Genomic DNA, 19,235 nt, shown 5'->3' with positions numbered 1-19,235 from the left:
AATATGTGCTTTATAAGTACTAATAAACAGTCAATTTGCTAGTAATAAGCAACTAGTTAAAAGTGAGAATTGGACCCCAAACTAAAGTATTCACTTGTTTTTAAAATGTTTTAGTCAAGTAGTACTAATGAACTCTTAGGCCCATTTTGCAGTGTTGTTTTTTTGTAAATCATATTTTATGTTGTGTTTTGTAGACAAATATCAACTCAACGCTGTTAATCCTTCGATTCAGTACATACACACTCCTGTGTTCACTGTGATTGCTCTATTTATTGAAAATGTGTGTATTTGAACCATTTCAGGAATAAATTGGATGTGTGATGTGACATTTAATTTATATTATCAATCAATTGAATTGTTTTTTATATATATTCTTACTTCATCATAATGGTACAAAACTCTGTAAAGGTTTTGGCACTTGCTGTGTGAACACAAAATTATTAAAAAAAGGTTAAATGGTCCTTAAAAAATAGTCACGTGTATTGTTTGTGGTCAAAAATGAGCGGATTGGAAAGTTAAAGGGAGATGAATCTCCTCTAGTGACGCCCAAACTAAATCTCACCGAAAGCTCATTTTTTGAGATATCATCCTCAAATTTGGAACACATCTTTAGATTTGTGGCTTTGATTTTCTCAACGTGTTGTGGAAAATATATTTTTCATATAAAAATTGCAAATGGTATTTTTGTGCATTTTGTGCAACAATTAATGTTAAGTTTAAAAACGTACATTTTACAACAAAAAAACAAACAAACATTTTCACTTAAGCAATAATCTGCCAAGTCATCTTTAAAAAGAGACCGAACTTCAGTCTGTGCTCCAATGCATTTAACATTTATAATAATTTAAAGTGGAATAATTGGATTATAACTACTGCATAAATATAATTTAGTGCCATACAATCCCCTAAAAATACACAATTTTAAATAAAAAACATTATCAAACTATAGTACAATCATTTCATTAAAATAATAAAAAAGGAAAGTTTTGACTGACACATGAACAGTACCAGAGGGTTAAATAACCTTGTTTATTAAAATAGAGCCCTGCTCGTACAAAAACGCTCATATGCAGTCCTCATCATGCTAATGTAAAGCATATGTTTAGCTAAATTAATTAATGATGTCCATGGCACTAAAAATACTGCATGTGTAAACAGATAATAAAGTCTCTTCATTAAGGATCCTTGAGGATAACAGCCGAAGCAGGATGTGGAAACGACCTCTTCATTATTCATTCAGTCTCCGTGAAGAATGACACTTGACACAACGCATCTAAAACACACACACACATATACCATCAACGTATATATATATATATATATTCAGTGCTAACCGCTTCACTGCGAAAAATGCTCTTCTTACTCAGTATTTTTGTCTTGTTTCTCGTCTAAATATCTAACAATTCTTACATTAAGAAACATTTACTAGACAAGTACAAATTATTGTCTTGTTTTGGGAAAAATAACTCAAAATGAAGAGAGTTTTTGCTTAAAATAAGATAAATAATCTGCCAATGGGGTGAGAAAAATAATCTTGTTTTCTGTTTGAATTAAAGGGTTAGTTTTTTTTTGGTCCACAAAAATAACAAAAACTACGACTTTATTCAGCATTGGCTTCTCTTCCGCGTTTGTGTTCAATCCTCAGATAAAGATTCAAATGGTTATGAATCAGCGAATTGATTCATGATTCGAATTGCCTGTCATGATCATAGACTGTAAAAAAATATGGACGTAGTGTCCGTGACGTCACCCATAGGATTCTGATAAGCCGTTCTGAAGCTTAAAGTATGGCCGAGCTGGGCGTTGCCATCTTGTGAGCGAGTCATCGCGTGTCACTCCCCGATAACAGAAAATGGGCAAAAAGGCGGGATGTGCGCGGAGCTGAGGTGACGCAATAACTATAGACGGCGGATAAATGGCTATCCACTTGTAACCACGCCCTTAATTATGCAGAACTTTAAGGCTTTTTTAAAACGTAAACGAATGAGTTATAAAAAAATTCACCCCCCTCAGAGTTGTCATGAAGATCAAAATTAGCCTTATAAGCCAAAACCACAATTTGTACCAGGCTGTAAACATGTTTTTTTCTGCTTTAAAGTTGAGAATTTTAACATGGGGCTCAATGAGATTCTGCTCCCTTCTGGAGCCTGTCCCTAGTGGCCAGTTGAGGAATTGCACTTTACATTACTTCCGTATTGGCTTCAAGAGAGATCGCGGGAGGTTGCCGCTTGGTCATGATCTGAATCACGAATCGATTCACTGATTTATAACCGTTTGAATCTTTATTTGAGGATTGAACACAAACGCGGAAGAGAAGACAATGCTGAATAAAGTCGTAGTTTTTGTTATTTTTGGACCCAAATGTATTTTGGATGCTTCAAGAGACTCTAATTAACCCACTGATGTCTCATATGGACTACTGTGATGATGTTTTTATTCCCTTTCTGGACATGGACAGTATAGTGTGCATACACTTGCATACGCTCTCGGACTAAATATAAAATATCTTAAACTGTGTGTGAAGATGAGCGGAGGTCTTACGGGTGTGGAGCGACATTAGGGAGAGGAGTTAATGACAGACATTTCATTTTTGGCTGAACTAACCCTTTAAGATTATTTTTCTCACCCCATTGGCAGATTATTTATCTTATTTTAAGGAAAAACTCTCTTCATTTTGAGTTATTTTATCCCAAAACAAGACGATTACTTTTGCTTGTCTAGTAAATGTTTCTTAATGTAAGAATTTTTAGATGTTTGGACTAGAAACAAGACAAAAATACTGAGTAAGAAAAGCCTTTTTTGCAGTGTTGTAATCAGATGGCCCGGGACAGATGTGAAAATGGGCCAGAGTAACCTAATCATGAAGACTGAGCAAATACCGGAGATTGCCTCCTCTCCGCTGGCCGAATGTAAGCATGCCCATCTTTTTGGTGCGGTTTCCATTAGTGCGAGGTCATTGGGCGTCAGCATCTGCAGGAGGTTCCTTCTCTGCAATAATCTGACCAGATTAATTCAGGAATTTCTTGCACAAAGGTGAGCTATCACATACAGAGAGACGGTAATGGAGAAACATATTTCATTCAATGCGTTTGTGTCCCCCTGAGACACTTTACATTCCCTAAAGCTGCACGCAAAGCATTGACATCATTTTTCCTTCCATCTTATATTTTTGTCTGTAAATAAATGCACAGTACTATTATTATTGTTATTATCAAATGACCAACACAATCATGAAGAATATGACATGGATTTAAAGGGGACCTATTAGGCAAAATTCACATTTATGTGGTGTTTGAACATAATGCTGACTGACTCCAACTTATTAGCATAATGCGCCCACGACTCGGCTGCGGCGGGACGCGATCGGCGAGAGTAGCCGAGTGCCGGCGGGGAGGAGCTGCAAACGGAGACGTGAAGTCGGACACTTTCTGCTTCCCGTGGTGACGCTTGCACTGCGTTTGCAAACTTTATCACAGCTAAAGTTAAATAAATGCAATATTTCTCAAATACACAGATGTTTCAAATGACATTTTCATCCAATACTTGATGTACTGTTAAATAAAGCGTCTGTTTGGACAAGAATAAAGTTCAACATATAAACCTACACTATCAATGAAGTGTTGTCAACGGTTTTTATCAGTTTTAGTTTGATAAACATGATGATATAACATCACGACTACATGAAAAGAGGTTTTACTGTTATAAATAAATTAGTTGTGAGCATTAGCATAACGTAAGGTTTTAGAATAAACACGAAACGCACGTGATCGCTGTCATGTGGTGAGTCGGCCATTCGTGGATCAGAGCTCGAGCAGCTCCTGCAGTCCCCCTTGAGAATCTGCAACGGCTGCTCTCGAATCGCTCTCGCTGTACTTTGTTGACACACGTCACAGTCTCGTGCCGTCAGCGCTGTCTCAAGTCGGACAAAATTTCTAACCGGCATGCAATGCTTCAAGTCAGCGCCGATCGGTCTGCGCATTGCAGGGTGAAGTCGAACAAGCCTACAACTGCTGACAGACTACTCCCTATTACCATAGATCCCACCCACAACTGCTGACAGACTACTCCCTATTACCATAGATCCCACCCACAACTGCTGACAGACTACTCCCTATTACCATAGATCCCACCCACAACTGCTGACAGACTCCGCCCTATTACCATAGATCCCACCCACAACTGCTGACAGACTCCGCCCTATTACCATAGATCCCACCCACAACTGCTGACAGACTACTCCCTATTACCATAGATCCCGCCCACAACTGCTGACGGACTCTGCCCTATTACCATAGATCCCACCCACAACTGCTGACAGACTCCGCCCTATTACCATAGATCCCACCCACAACTGCTGACAGACTCCGCCCTATTACCATAGATCCCACCCACAACTGCTGACAGACTCCGCCCTATTACCATAGATCCCACCCACAACTGCTGACAGACTCCGCCCTATTACCATAGATCCCACCCACAACTGCTGACAGACTCCGCCCTATTACCATAGATCCCACCCACAACTGCTGACAGACTACTCCCTATTACCATAGATCCCGCCCACAACTGCTGACGGACTCTGCTCTATTACCATAGATCCCGCCCACAACTGCTGACGGACTCTGCCCTATTACCATAGATCCCACCCACAACTGCTGACAGACTACTCCCTATTACCATAGATCCCACCCACAACTGCTGACGGACTCTGCCCTATTACCATAGATCCCACCCACAACTACTGACAGACTCCACCCTATTACCATAGATCCCGCCCACAACTGCTGACGGACTCCGCCCTATTACCATAGAGCCCGCCCACATTTGCTGACGGACTCTGCCCTATTACCATAGATCTCACCCACAACTGCTGACGGACTCCGCCCTATTACCATAGATCTCGCCCACAACTGCTGACGGACTCTGCCCTATTACCATAGAGCCCGCCCACATTTGCTGACGGACTCCGCCCTATTACCATAGATCTCGCCCACAACTGCTGACGGACTCTGCCCTATTACCATAGATCCCGCCCACATTTGCTGACGGACTATGCCCTATTACCATAGAGCCCGCCCACATTTGCTGACGGACTCCGCCCTATTACCATAGAGCCCGCCCACATTTGCTGACGGACTCCGCCCTATTACCATAGATCTCGCCCACAACTGCTGACGGACTCTGCCCTATTACCATAGATCCCGCCCACATTTGCTGACGGACTATGCCCTATTACCATAGAGCCCGCCCACAACTGCTATCAGACTACTCCCTATTACCATAGAGCCCGCCCACATTTGCTGACGGACTCCGCCCTATTACCATAGATCCCGCCCACATTTGCTGACGGACTATGCCCTATTACCATAGAGCCCGCCCACATTTACATCCAAAGGGCTTTACATTTTTGCCTCACATTCACCCATTCACACACCGCCTGCGACGTCTGCCATGTACGGCACCATCCAGCTCGTCGGGAGCAGCTGGGGTTAGGTGTCTTGCTCATGGACACCTCGACACTTGGTCAGGTGGAACTGGGGATTGACCAACCTTTCGGTTTGTAGACAACCTACATGAACCACTGAGCCACTGCTGCCCCATTACCATAGACCCCGGCCATGACTGTTGACAGATTACGACCTATTAATACAGATCCCGCCCACATCTGCTGTGTGTGTTTTTGACACCTTGTGTGTGTTCAATAGCAGAAGCTTGAAGAAGACTGATATTCTTATAGATAATAAACTTTCATGATAATGAAGAACTGCAATATCACATGAGCGCGATTGAGATGATCATCAAAACTAAACCGATATAGTTTTTGTATGCAGCTCATGCCTCAGTATGTGAGGCATGAGCTGTACAGGCTCCGCCCTCTTCTGGAAAGTGGGCGGGGAGCACCAGCTCATTTGCATTTAAAGACACATGCATGTTTTTTCTTCCACCTAAAAATGGTGTATTAAATGATTGGATTTTGAGCTGAAACTTCACACACACATTCTGGAGACACCTGAGACTTAAAGCGCTGATTCTGTGTTTTTTTTCTAGGTTTGCTTGTGTTTATGGGGCGCAGTATAACATGTCTTCTTCTATTCTCCCTTTATTCCACACCGCTGTCTGTGCTTTGAACGGCTCGTTTGCTTCCTGGTTCTATGAAGCCCCTCCCTCTGAAAAGCGCAATGGTCTTAGATTGGTTAAATGGCCAAATGTAGTTTCCTGTATTTTTATTGGCAGAAGCACAGGTTAAGGCCACGCCCCTTCCCATTACGGGCAGAAGTCACATCTGCAGAGACTAGCGAGGGTTTATGATGTCACCAACCCAAGAAGAAGCTTGTTGTAGTCCAAACCGGCCATTTTTGTAGGCAAAAACTGCCGTAACTTTAAAAGACAATATCTCCGTTTGCAGTGAACTTTCAGCGCTGTAACTTTGCAGATACTGTTTATGCTCAAGCAGCGACATTACACACTAACTAAAGTTAAAAAAGTCAAATCGCATGCAACCACCCCTTTAACAATAATGATCTGCACCCATAAATGTTTTGATTTCATTGTGACTTTAAAGGATACTGTAGGCGGTAGTGGCGTTCTGCATCCTGAAGCCACTCTAACATGTCTGCGATGGAGGGACACGCGGCTGATCTCGACACACAAGTGGGGATGTCAAGAGTGTCTGAGTTTTTTTCATAGAGCTGAAATACTCCAGAAACCTGCTGACCAATGGCATCCCGCACTCGCCGAAAAACATCCCTGGAAATCAGAGGTGGACAAAGCACACAACTTCATTACTTTTTGAGTAAAAGTAACAGTACTGCTGGTCAAATATTATTCTGTTACAAGTGAAAGTTGTAAAAACTGATTTTTACTGGAGTAAAAGTACAGAAGTATTTGTTTTCAAAAGTACTTCAGTATCAAAAGTAAATGTCCTTCTTTACGTCGCCGCATTATTGTATTATAGTTTTATAAATGCACATTATGCCATCATGGTTTAAGCCAGTCAGTGACGCTCCATCTGACACACTAGCAGACGACTAACTTAAACTCATTTATATACTTGTAGAAAAGTTACAAAGCTGCTGTCACTTTAAGGCCGAATGCACGGATCCAATACACTGATACACATCTGATATTCTCACACTGTTCACCTTCACTGAAGACAGAATCAACTTTGTTTATGTGAATACTCCACTAAATGAGCATTTGGACATCCGTCTTCTTCCATTTTGCTCTAAACTATAAATCAGTGTTTAATAAATGCTGTGAAATCATTGAACTTCACGAGACTCTACAAGAGTGATTCCTGAAAGGCTTTCTGCAAAAACCCAAACACCTTTTAAAGAAGAAAAAAATCATCACTGACTTTCAAAGCTGCGACAGAAACGACTTTCCACTTCGAGGACCTTGATAGAAATGTAGTGGAGTAAAAAGGACGATATTTGTCTTTCAGATGGAGTGAAGTTAAAGTCAGGATGCAGTGAAGTTAAAGTCATACGTTTCCAGAAAAAATAACACTCAAGTAAAGCACAGAGACTCAAACAGTGAACTTAAGTACAGGACTCAAGTAATGCACTTAGTTACTGTCCATTTTGGCTGGAAATAAAGACGCTGTCAAAACCATGCAGTGGATGTGCATTAAAATGATCATCAAACAGGACTCACATCTTCTCTGCTAGCTTCCCCAGAGCTGAATCCACAGCCAGGGACAGTTTGTAATAAAGACGTTCATGCAAACCAGGAAAAATGGACAGAGGTGTGTCTGCGAGGTGTGTGTTGTTCAAAGCTTTCATCTGCACAGCAAGGTTTCCCAGAGAGCTCAAAATAGGCTCACACTCAGCACATGCACTGTCCCACACGGCTTTATTCACTCTCAACACCTCGAAGCATTGCTTCAGCTCTTGGTGCATTGATAATAAACCTGGACTGGACATTTTAAAACCACTACAAAACATGCATATGGCAAATGCATCTATTTAAACCTATATAATATTAATCACACCCATCCGGATGTGTCGCTAATCTGATTAAATGTATACAAATCAACACGTTTCCATCCTAAAAAGTTCCTTCCGGGAAAGTCTATCAACATCCACCAATCCGCTTGTTTCTTTCTTTCGCCGTCACAGTAAAACACTTAACCATTGGCCAGAATCTTTATTTAAGCGAGGCGGTTTTTTATTGGTCAGAACTTGGATGTTTTTACCTAGCGACAGTCAAAGCGGCACGCTGATTGGCTTAGAGATTTAACAGCGTTAAATTTGAAAAGGCTGTAACGGCTGTTGCGCCAGTGAGTCAGTCAGACGCGCAGATTAAACATAAACACGGTTCTTAAGGTAAGAAAATATACATATAAACGCGCTTTTTTAAAACTAGATGTGCAATACTAATATATATGAGCGTAATCAGCGTGATTTTGAAGTAATTTGTTGTGTTTTTTTTTTGTTTAGGATCATCATGGCACCCAGAAAACGAACTCAAAATGCTAATAAAACTAAGAAGAATCCCAAAACGCCCAAACTCGAAGCTTTTCTGCTCGATTTTGACGACGAAGGTACTTTACATTTGTCTCTATAGTCTGAATACATCACGTTAAGTCTGTACATGATTATGTTGGCTCTTTTGATGTGATTTTTAAAGCGTTTTGGTGTGTAATAGTGCAGTAAAAGTGGTATATTAATGGCTCATCCTTTGTCCGCAGTTCATACCATCGTTGAAAGACTGAAGGAGAAAACGAACAATCTTCTGAAAGATGCGGATAATCTTTACAAAACGGCTCTGATCAAGCTCCCCATGGCCGTGAGGAAGATGAACTGGATCGATTACTGCAGTAAGGATAATATTCTGTCAAATATGATCATATATCAGTTGCACATTCAGCTAATAGTCCAAAACTGATTATTGAGGTAAGGGATAAACGTGTGTAAGATGTTAAAAAACGTTACATTATTAAAAATGTATATATTTGTAGACTGAGTTCTTGGATAATGCACCATGGAATGCTAAGGGAACAGGTTTTTATGAAAATATTTGTTCAAAATAAAATTGCTTCATATATATATATATATATATATATATATATATATATATATATATATATATATATATATATATATATATAAAGGCACAATATGTAAGTTTTTATTTTATTAAAATATCCACACACAAAAAACTAGAAAGGTATTATACATTTGGTTGATTTGTATACTTGCACTATCTCAAATGTTCCCAAGAATGTTTAAATCCAGAGAAATAAATTATTTTAACCGTGTGTGTGTGTGTGTGTGTGTGTGTGTGTGTGTGTGTGTGTGTGTGTGTGTCGCCTATCAGTGACATCATTCCCGAGTTACCCTCCAGCGTTGTGTAGAAACTAGGGCTGTGCGTGTGCGATATTAAAGAAAAATGCGATGCAATACCTTGCTAAATAATGCGATACAGTATTGCTTTAAGTGTGTATAATCTATTTAAATGTTTAAAATCTGGTTAAAATATTTTGACATTCTTTCTGGGAAAAGAAAGCATCGCTACAACTTCTGAAAGTGGTCTGCAGTGTTTTAGCAAAAAATTGTCACAAATCTGCCGATTATAATTTTAACCTCAATGTAAACAAACAAAAAATGTAATGGAAATATTTAAATACCAAAAACTCTATGCTTGACTTGGTAATATATAGTTATATCAACCTAAAACGTACACTCCTCACAACGTTGAAGTAGCCTATTAAAATCACTCAGATATTGCGTGCCGTTGTGATGTGGTTATCGTGATATTTCAATATATTGGGCAGTAACCATGGAAACACTATCGTCACTTTTAATATCTGGTGTGTTTTATTAGACACTGTTTGGATCATTGATGGACAGAAACTAATGATTGTTCTCCAGCTCAACACAGTTAGTCCTATTGTTTAAATCTGCTGTTGTTGATTTACCGCTCAGTGCCATGTTTTACCGCCTAATATGATCTCGCTCACTGCAGTGTGAACAAGTGGCTCAAAGTAGCATTACAACATCACTTTAAACCCTTAACTGAGACGAGTTGACACACACCTCTCTCGTCTCAGTGTGTGCTCTTAATCTCTGACGCGCGGTGACGATCTGATAGCATTAGTTTAGCCCACTAAGCCCAGTTCATTCACTATGGAACCAAACAGAGATCAAGTTAAAAGCCACCAAACACCTCCACGTTTGCCCTATTTAAATAGTTACAAGAATAGCTGAACGACCTAGTATGGTGGTATAAAATAAAACATGACACTTTTCTAAGCGGATTAAAAAGGAGAACTATAATGTATGGCGGAATAGCACTTCTGAGAGTACTTCGACTCGCCGCAGTAAAAAGTCCCGGCTGAAAAATCCTTCCTCACATCTCCTATTGACAGAAATGAGATGAGGGGGAGACGTGAGGAAGGATTTTTCAGCCGGGACTTTTTACTGCGGCGAGCCGAAGTGCTATTCAGCATATATACATACTGCTCATGTTAGCGCTGTCCTCCTTAAAGTACCGGTACTAATAAAAGTCCATATCGTATCGTTTGTAATAGCAGGGTATCTGGCTCTAACCTCGAGTGTTTTAGCCTGTTTACTGTCTGCAAACCTTGAGTGCGCAAACCCAAACGCTGTGACCTCGCGCCAAATGTTTTTATTGGTTTATTAAGTACAAACAGGCCAGTAAAGAGAAAATTGTGTGAAGTGAACAAATCCCTCACACTCAAAGCTTTTGTAATGAGACGGCCAACTGTAGTAGCGTTTAGTCCACTGTCTATAATAGACTAATTTACTCGGTAAACGTTGATACGGTCAACCATCGGTCAAACGGTCATCGGTTAACATCCCTAATTTAAACATTCTTGGAAACATCTGGGATAATGTACACAAGTCAACACAATATATAATGCTATTCTAGTGGTTTTTGGATATTTTAGTCCAACAATCTTACATATTGTGCCTTTAATTTGTTAACTCCGTCAGGCGCACAAACTCATTTCCTTTAGATGTGACTAAGTATTTGTATTGTATTTTTTTTCTTAAACTTTAACATTTTATGTGTGGGACATGTTTTGGCCCTTATCTCAAGAATCAGTGTGTAGTCTCACAATTATGCTCATAAGCTGCATGCATAATAATTGTCAATTCAGAATATCATGCAACTGCGATTTACTAACTCAGTGTCATTTTTACCTCCAGATGTAGAGAAGCCGAAGTCACCAGTGGATGATTCAAAGGTACTCGCATTAAACGAGTTAATATCACTCCTGTTTTTGACACATTTATCACTGCTAGTCTTGTTTTTAAACCGCTCTGTCTCTTCAGGTGAGGGAAGAAGCTGCTCAAGTGGAGCTTGCAATTGCGGAGAATCATGTGATTCCCAAGTTTGCTGGAAAAGGTACATTTTTGCATCCCATGTCAACGTGTAAAACATGCTTGCCTGCATTTTCAAAGCTGATTTTCTCACCTCATTTACAGAAACAAAGAGCGGTGCCAACTCAGAGGATGAAAATGTGGCTCCTCTGAAGTCTACAGTGAAAAAGGTTTGTGCTATTATGAGCTTTCTGTCTAAAAAACAGGCATTCAAATCATGTCTGCTATTGAATTTACATAAGCATAGGTTTGTCATTATACAACTATGCCAACTGAAGTCACCTGTAAATAACTCTAAGACTTCTAAACATTAGGGATGCAACAGTAAAGTTAGTCAGCCCTGACACTTATTCACGCATTCCCTTGGAAGCTTTACTGTCTGAGCTGCAGATAGCTGCAGTTAAATGCTCTTATAAGGACCCGTTTATGTGTGTGCAGAAGCCTAACTCAGTTTAATGTCTTATGTAGAAGAAGGCATCAAAGAAGGCGCCTTCAACGTCCAAGAAGGCCAGAGCTCTCTCCGTCAGCAAACAGAGCAACACCATCCAGAGGTAGAGTCCTACATCTGCCTCCTCTCAGAAGCTGGTGCTTTGCTCTTCTGAAGTCTCAACCCATGTTTGCTTTCTGTGCAGGTCTACAAGAAAGCCCTTGATCACTCCTGCTAGAAGTTTACTCGAGTCGTCTGTGATGGGCTGTACGCCGCTCATCACGCCACGCTTTGACCCGAGGTATATGCTGACACATGCCAGTGGCTTTGATCGATCGCTGAATATTCGTTACCGTTTCGTATTTATTTAAAGGGTTAGTTCACCCCAAAATGAAATGTCTGTCATTAACTCCTCTCCCTAATGTCGCTCCACACCCGTAAGACCTCCGTTCATCTTCACACACAGTTTAAGATATTTTATATTTAGTCCGAGAGCGTATGCAAGTGTATGCACACTATACTGTCCATGTCCAGAAAGGGAATAAAAACATCATCACAGTAGTCCATATGAGACATCAGTGGGTTAATTAGAGTCTCTTGAAGCATCCAAAATACATTTGGGTCCAAAAATAACAAAAACTACGACTTTATTCAGCATTGGCTTCTCTTCCGCATTTGTTATTTTGGGATCAAAATGTATTTTCGATGCTTCAATAGATTCTAACCCACAAATGTCACACATGGACTACTTTGATGTTTTTATTCCCTTTCTGGTCCTTCTGGAAAGATACAGTATAGTGTGCATACGTTTTCAATGGAGGGACAGAAAGCTCTCGGACTAAATATAAAATATCTTAAACTGTGTGTGAAGATGAACGGAGGTCTTACGGGTGTGGAGCGACATTAGGGAGAGGAGTTAATGAGACATTTTTAATTTTTGTGAAAAATCCATAATGAATGGATGCACTTTTATAATGAGTGGATTTAATTTTATGATGGATGGATGCACTTTTATCCCAGTACTTCTGTGATTTCAATCTGGGTGATTGTGAGAGAAATAATGATCCTGTGTGGTTGAAAAGATGTTTTATGTTTATGCATGACAACGGCTCTCTCTGGGTCAGACACAGATCTGAGTCGCTGAAGCTCCAGGGTTCCCGCGGGGTCTTAAAAAGTCTTAAAAAGACTTAAATTCAGAAAGTTACATTTAAGGCCTTAAAAAGTCTTTAAAACGCCCAGATTTTCATCCTAGGTCATAAATTTAATTTACCAAAGTCTTAACTTTTACTTCCGTTCAGAAACAAAACCTTTTAGTTTTCTTTACCCGACTGCTTCATGCATTTTTACTCCTTACACTTTTCCTTCAGCTTTTCAGAAAGCTGCGATTGGCAAACGGAAAGCAAGAAATTACCGTAATAAACCATATTTTGGCAAAAAGCGCTATTTGTCTTTAAGGATTTTTTTTAAGCGCGCCAAATGTTGAGGATTTACGGTCAAATAGCGCTTTAATATGCTGGCGCCAACACTCGCATTCTAATAGGGTTAAGCGTAATGTATTCTGATGTATTTGATCTGACTGGGTGGGCAGCTGTCAATCTCAGACCCAACCGTAGATCCGCCCCATCATAGGTTGGTTGTTTTGTCTGGTATGCACTTGTGTATACGCGCGTTTTCAAAGAACATGGGTCTTTGCACACTGAGTCCGATATTTTCGCATGCGTTTTTTCATATTCGTGATCCGAAAAACTCGTCACGCACAGAGACCTTGCACACTGAGTCCGATGCTTATTAATGAATGTGTTACGGGGAAAAACGCAAAACAAGACAAAGTGACGTCTAGTGAGGATGATTTGTTTGTCCTGAGGAGATAATGGGTTCATCTAACGTTACTCCTGTGATCGCGTAGAGAGGAGAGTTTCCCTATCAAGCGGGATTATCCAGATCGACCGATTCAAAGTTGCAGTTTCAGTGGCTCAGTTTGATGCTTTGCTAGCGATACTGGAGACATATTTAAAAGAAGACCACTAATTTCTGTGAATCAATTGATCCCGAACACCTGGCAGTATGTCTATGGATCCGATCACACACACACACACACACACACACACACACACAGAGACAGACAGAGCTTTACAGACCCTTACGAAACAAAAATATATTGCAATATATTTGAAAATATCATGCAATATATTCACATATAGGCCTAACGTTATGGGATTTAATATTTATATTTTCCAATATATTGCAATATATTGAAAGCGGCCATCATTTGTATATTTTCCAATATATTGCATGAATATATAATATATTTTATAATGCCATCAATATATTATTCCATATATTAAAATATATTTCAAGAAAATATATTGGTAAATATATTTCCTTTCGTAAGGGGAGACTTGATGTGCTATAATTATAGCTGTGATATAATAATATTTGTAGCATTTTTGCTAGAATAATATGTATGGTGGCTCTGAGTTGTCAAAACGTCTCAAAATGCGTTTTTACGGATGCGAAAACGCAGAAAATCGAACCTGTTCCTAATTTTTTTTTGACGGACGAAAGTTTCGGAGGCAGTGTGCAAGCGTGATTGACATAACATGAGGTCGAATTTATTTTTGGAAGTGCGTAAATTATTATTCTAGCAAAAATACCACAAATAATATTATTATATCACAGCTATAATCATAGCACATCAAGTCTCTGTTATCTCTGTGTGTGTGTGTGTGTGTGTGTGATCGGATCCATAGACATACTGCCAGGTGTTCGGGATCAATTGATTCACGGAAATTAGTGGTCTTCTTTTTAATATGTGTCTCCAGTATCGCTAGCAAAGCATCAAACTGGCACTTTTAATCGGTCGGTCTTGATCCCGCTTGATAAGGAGGGGAAACTCTACGCGATCACAGGAGTCTCTCCACATCTCCTCAGGACAAACAAATTATCCTCACTAGACGTCACTTTGTCTTGTTTTGCGTTTTTCCCCGTAACGCATTCATTAATACGCATCGGACTCAGTGTGCAAGATCTCTGTGCGTAACGAATTTTTCGGAATACGAAAAACCGCATGCGAAAATATCGGACTCAGCATTTTGATATCAGTTTCTGAGTTTATTTAATGTTTCTATAACTGAATCAATAAAAATAGAATGTTTGAGAGTTTCTGAGATCATTTATAATGCTTTTTAATAATGCGTCGTGTTGGTCTTAAATTTTACTCATAATGGTCTTAAAAGGTCTTAAAAAGGTCTTAAATTTAACTTACTGAAACCTGCAAGAACCCTGAGCTCTAGTGTAAATGTGTGTGTAAAATGTGTGTGTTTTCGGTCAGATTGCCCAAGACTCCAGCACTGAGACTTGCACATCACCGGGAAAAAGTGTACAGCATGTCTGTCAATGGCTCTCCTATTGCTGGAGGAGGAGAGGACATCGTCATTAGCGTCCCGCTCGGAAACGGAGAGGTGTGTGTGGGTGTTTTTGTAAAATTTGAGGACTCAAATGTGTATAATGCCATGGGTATGACACAGGTATTACAGGAGAGGGTGAAATATGAGGACATTACCCATGGCCCCACTTTACAAAAGGCTTATAAATCACACAGGAGGAGTTTTTATGAGAAAGTAAAAATGCGGTTTGTTCAGTATAAAAACCATTACGCCTATGGAATGTCCCCACATTTCACAATAGCAAACGTGTGTGTGTGTGTGCGCATCATGATTTGCTCTTCCCCGTTTCAGTGCATTCAGCTGCTGGCCAGTGAGATGGACTCGGTGGACTTGAGTCAGCTGGATGAGAAGGCTCTGCGCAGCATCAGGAACCTGCAGGTACAGTCGCTGCGCTTTACCGAGTTTAATTTAGATTTCAGTCAGGGTTTCTGCTGGGGTTTTATCGGAGTGTCTATTCGCACTAAGTGCAAATAGCGTGCCTTGTTGACCAGGGCTATTCGCACTAGCTCCGCTTAACAATGCCTGGCTGTGCCAAACAACGTTTAAAAAAAACGCCCCTAATTCGACATCCTCAGTGGTGTAATTAGTAAAGTGTATGCACTGTAAACAATAAGTTACCTGGTTGCTTTAAAATTAACATTTAATTGTTAATTAACATTAACATTTTTGAGAATCGACAACCTTTATTCAAATATTATTAAAACATTTAGTAAGCATATTAGGTAATTGTGTTTTATTTGTGATGACGCAGCCAAATTCTGCTATTTTCATGATTTATCACATTTATGTGGTTGATACAATCATATTGAGTTTCTATTTATTACACCAAGTTCCTTCATTGTATCAACTCAAATTTTTTTATTTCAATAAACTCAGTTTTAAGGCAACCAGGTTACTTTAAGTTAAACCAACCATATTTGTTTACAGTGTGGCTAATAGATCAGTTTTGTTGCGATCAACACGGGTTCGAATCCGCCTTTTGCAAAGCTTGCTCTTCTCTCATCTTCCTGGAATGTTTTATTTTCAATAAAAATTAAGAAAATGGTCTAAATGTGGAAATAGTGCCCAACTAAATGTTTAATAATAATAAAAGCATTTATTGGGTAGGGGTAGGTGTTGAGAGGGCTTTTGGTGTTCCTTTAAGACGGCATCCATTTAATAATTTAAATAAAAATAATTTACACTGTTATTATTGCATCCTGTTAATGTACAACAATACTGAGGTGCAACTAGTATGCATCTGTCAAAATAAACGAGAAATCACATGCAATTACTATTTATATGGCAAAGAACTGCTACTTTTATAAGGTATTAATAGAATATATCACTATTTTCACTAAATATAATCTACAGCTATTTGTACTTAGTGTAAATATCTATCGCTAAGAAAATGTTATTTGCACTAATTGTAAATAGAATCTAGTTGTTATTAACACTTGGGGTATAGTTTGTGCCATCCGACGGTAGCACTTTTAGCATAGCTTCGCATAGATCAGGGGTTTTCTAAAACTTTATAATGCCAGAGAGCCCCAAATATGATGAACTTTGTGTGACCCACTTCCTAAAATCCAAAAAAACATTTAAAACGGTTAGATAAATTGTGACATTATAAATACGCGAGGCAAGTTTATTAATACAGCACATTTCATACCCAATGGCAATTCAAAGTGTGTTACATAGAAATTAATTAAAACCGTGATAAAATATGCATAAGAAATAAGAATACCATATGTAAGAATTAAAAATAAAAACAAGATAAATAGGTCCCTATCTGCCTGATTCTCTTAATTCGGGTACCCCTATCTGAGATGGAGCAGGTTTGCAATGTCTCCTGGACCTAATGGGCCTTTCACACCGAACGCGGCAACTGCGCCGCTGCACTAAGAAATCCATTCATTTCAATGGCTTCCGCCGCGCAAGGACGGTTTGTTGCTGCGCCGACCAAAGCGCACCCTTGACGAGCTTGCGCGCATGCCGCGGTCAAAGTTCAAAATATTTTAACTTTTGCCGCTGCGCTCTGTGACGATTACCCGCGCGGCCAATAGAAACGGTACATCGAAACGAGCACGGAAATCAAAATGGATGAACATCTTGTACTGTGTGAGTCGGTACAATAATATTATTATAATATAATACACACATATAGGCCTACACACAAACAATGTGCAAACAAGGCATATACATAATAATGATATATTGATATATGTCTTATTTATATGCCTTGTTTTCACACTGTGTGTGTGTGTATATATATATCTATCTCTTCTTCCTTGCTGCTCTCTCTCTTCTTCTTACTAGAAGGGTTATTGCTATCGCTTAATCGCTCGCTTTTTAGCACGGGACAGATACATATTTGCTGCTGATTGAATGAATAGAAATAGACATATAGAACTCCCGCAAAAAGTTTTGAAAACTCCGCCTACTTTGCGCTGGCCAGTGAAGCGCATCTCAAGGGCTGCGCTGAACCCCGCAACAAGCGCAGCGCATTCCGCGTTCGGTGTGAAAGGCCCATCACAAGTCGGTCCAAGACACACAAAATATGGTTTCCAAACGTGATAAATGGGCTATAGCCCTCGTGCGTCCTTATGGACATGACTCTGGGTGTGTTGGTATGGATGTCAGAGTGTGGTGTGTATGTAATAAAAAAGATTGTGTGGAGGTGTGCACGTGTGTGCTTTTTAAAAAAAATCTATTGTTTTATAAAATATTATTCAAAAATCATTTTCATAAACTTAAACTTCTATAACTTTTTTTTTTTTTTTTTTTTGGTTTCACTTTTTTGACTTCAACAACAATCTGTCAAGGCTCTTCTTTAAAATGAGAACAAACTGAAGTCTGTGCTCCCAAGATTAATATTTTTTGAGTTTTTCGACATGGACATGTTTTTCCTCTATGAGCCTATGCACAAGGGTTAACTGCCTTAAAGGTCTTGACTTGGTAGTGAAAAGGACACTTAACCTGCAGAAACCCTGTGAGTTTACACTATTATATTGAATGTAAATGCATTTGTAGTGAGAGCATCTTTTGTAAATTTGCATGAATTTAAACAAATGTTCTATTTTTCTTCCCTAATGCAGAATCGCCTCACGACCCTTTGTGGATCATCGAAGTGACCCGCGCGGGTTCCTCACACACACCCATCAGCACTGCGTTCTTATATTCAGACCCTTTTTATTCTTGTATTATAACCACGTGCGGCTTTTACTCTTCCTTCATGTTTCCAGAATCTGTTTTACCTTTTAAAAGCAATGCAAGCTACATGTAAATAATGCTCATGATCCGTGTACCTTTTTGTAAATATGACTCTTTAAACGACCCTGATTCCACATCCCTGCGTTTTTGTAATTGTGTAGTTTAAGATGCGTGTTCACCAGGGTATGACCATAAGAGCTGATGGTCTGCACGCCCTCTGGTGGAGAGTTTTATAACTTAACTGGATATATCATTTTTCCAGACTAGTTTATGGAAAATAAAATTATTATTTTTTAAAATACACCAATCAGGCATAACATTATGACCTAATATTGTGTTGGACTCCACTAGACCCCTGAAGGTGTGCTGTGGTATCTGGCACCAAGATGTTAGAAGCAGATCCTTTAAGTCCTGTAAGTTGTGAGGTGGATCGGGCTTGTTTGTTCGGCTCATCCCACAGATGCTCGATTGGATTGAGATCTGGGGAATCTGGAGGCCGAGTCGACGCCTCAAACTGGTTGTTGTGCTCCTCAAACCATTCCTGAAGCATTTGTGCTTTGTGTCAGGAGCATTATCCTGCTGGAAGAGCCACCGCCACCAGAATACCGTTTCCATCAAAGGCTGAACATGGTCTCAGCAATGCTTAGGTAGGTGGAGCGTGTCAAAGTAACATCCACATGGATGGAGGACCCAAGGTTTCCCAGCAGAACATTGGCCAAAGCATCACACTGCCTCCGCCGGCTCGCCTTCTTCCTATAGTGCATCCTGGGGCCATGTGTTCCCCCCCCTTTCGGCGGGGTCAGAGGTCACCCTGACTGG

At 39.8% G+C, this 19,235-nt stretch overlaps 2 protein-coding genes across 2 annotated transcripts; one reads left to right on the top strand and one right to left on the bottom strand.

Moving 5' to 3' along the window:
• Positions 1-1,010: 1,010 nt before the first annotated feature.
• On the bottom strand, positions 1,011-8,070 carry airim (AFG2 interacting ribosome maturation factor). The gene is made up of 4 exons (XM_067425751.1): positions 7,657-8,070; positions 6,568-6,747; positions 2,880-2,998; positions 1,011-1,273 (listed from the first exon to the last, which is right to left on the bottom strand). The coding sequence occupies exons 1-4, from the start codon at positions 7,944-7,946 to the stop codon at positions 1,233-1,235; spliced, it is 630 nt and encodes a 209-aa protein (XP_067281852.1). The 5' UTR covers positions 7,947-8,070; the 3' UTR covers positions 1,011-1,232.
• A 119-nt stretch (positions 8,071-8,189) lies between these two features.
• Positions 8,190-18,552, top strand: cdca8 (cell division cycle associated 8). Its single transcript, XM_067425776.1, has 11 exons — positions 8,190-8,327; positions 8,442-8,545; positions 8,693-8,821; positions 11,178-11,215; positions 11,304-11,376; positions 11,457-11,521; positions 11,820-11,902; positions 11,984-12,079; positions 15,110-15,239; positions 15,516-15,602; positions 18,302-18,552. Exons 2-11 carry the CDS (start codon positions 8,449-8,451, stop codon positions 18,335-18,337), a joined length of 834 nt encoding a protein of 277 aa, XP_067281877.1. The 5' UTR covers positions 8,190-8,327; positions 8,442-8,448; the 3' UTR covers positions 18,338-18,552.
• Positions 18,553-19,235: the final 683 nt, after the last annotated feature.

The sequence above is a fragment of the Pseudorasbora parva genome, chromosome 19 (assembly GCF_024679245.1).
Source record: "Pseudorasbora parva isolate DD20220531a chromosome 19, ASM2467924v1, whole genome shotgun sequence".
NCBI classification, from domain to species: Eukaryota; Metazoa; Chordata; class Actinopteri; order Cypriniformes; family Gobionidae; genus Pseudorasbora; species Pseudorasbora parva.
The sequence above is the reverse complement of the archived record's forward strand: the minus strand, read 5'-3'. Positions and strand labels throughout refer to the sequence as shown.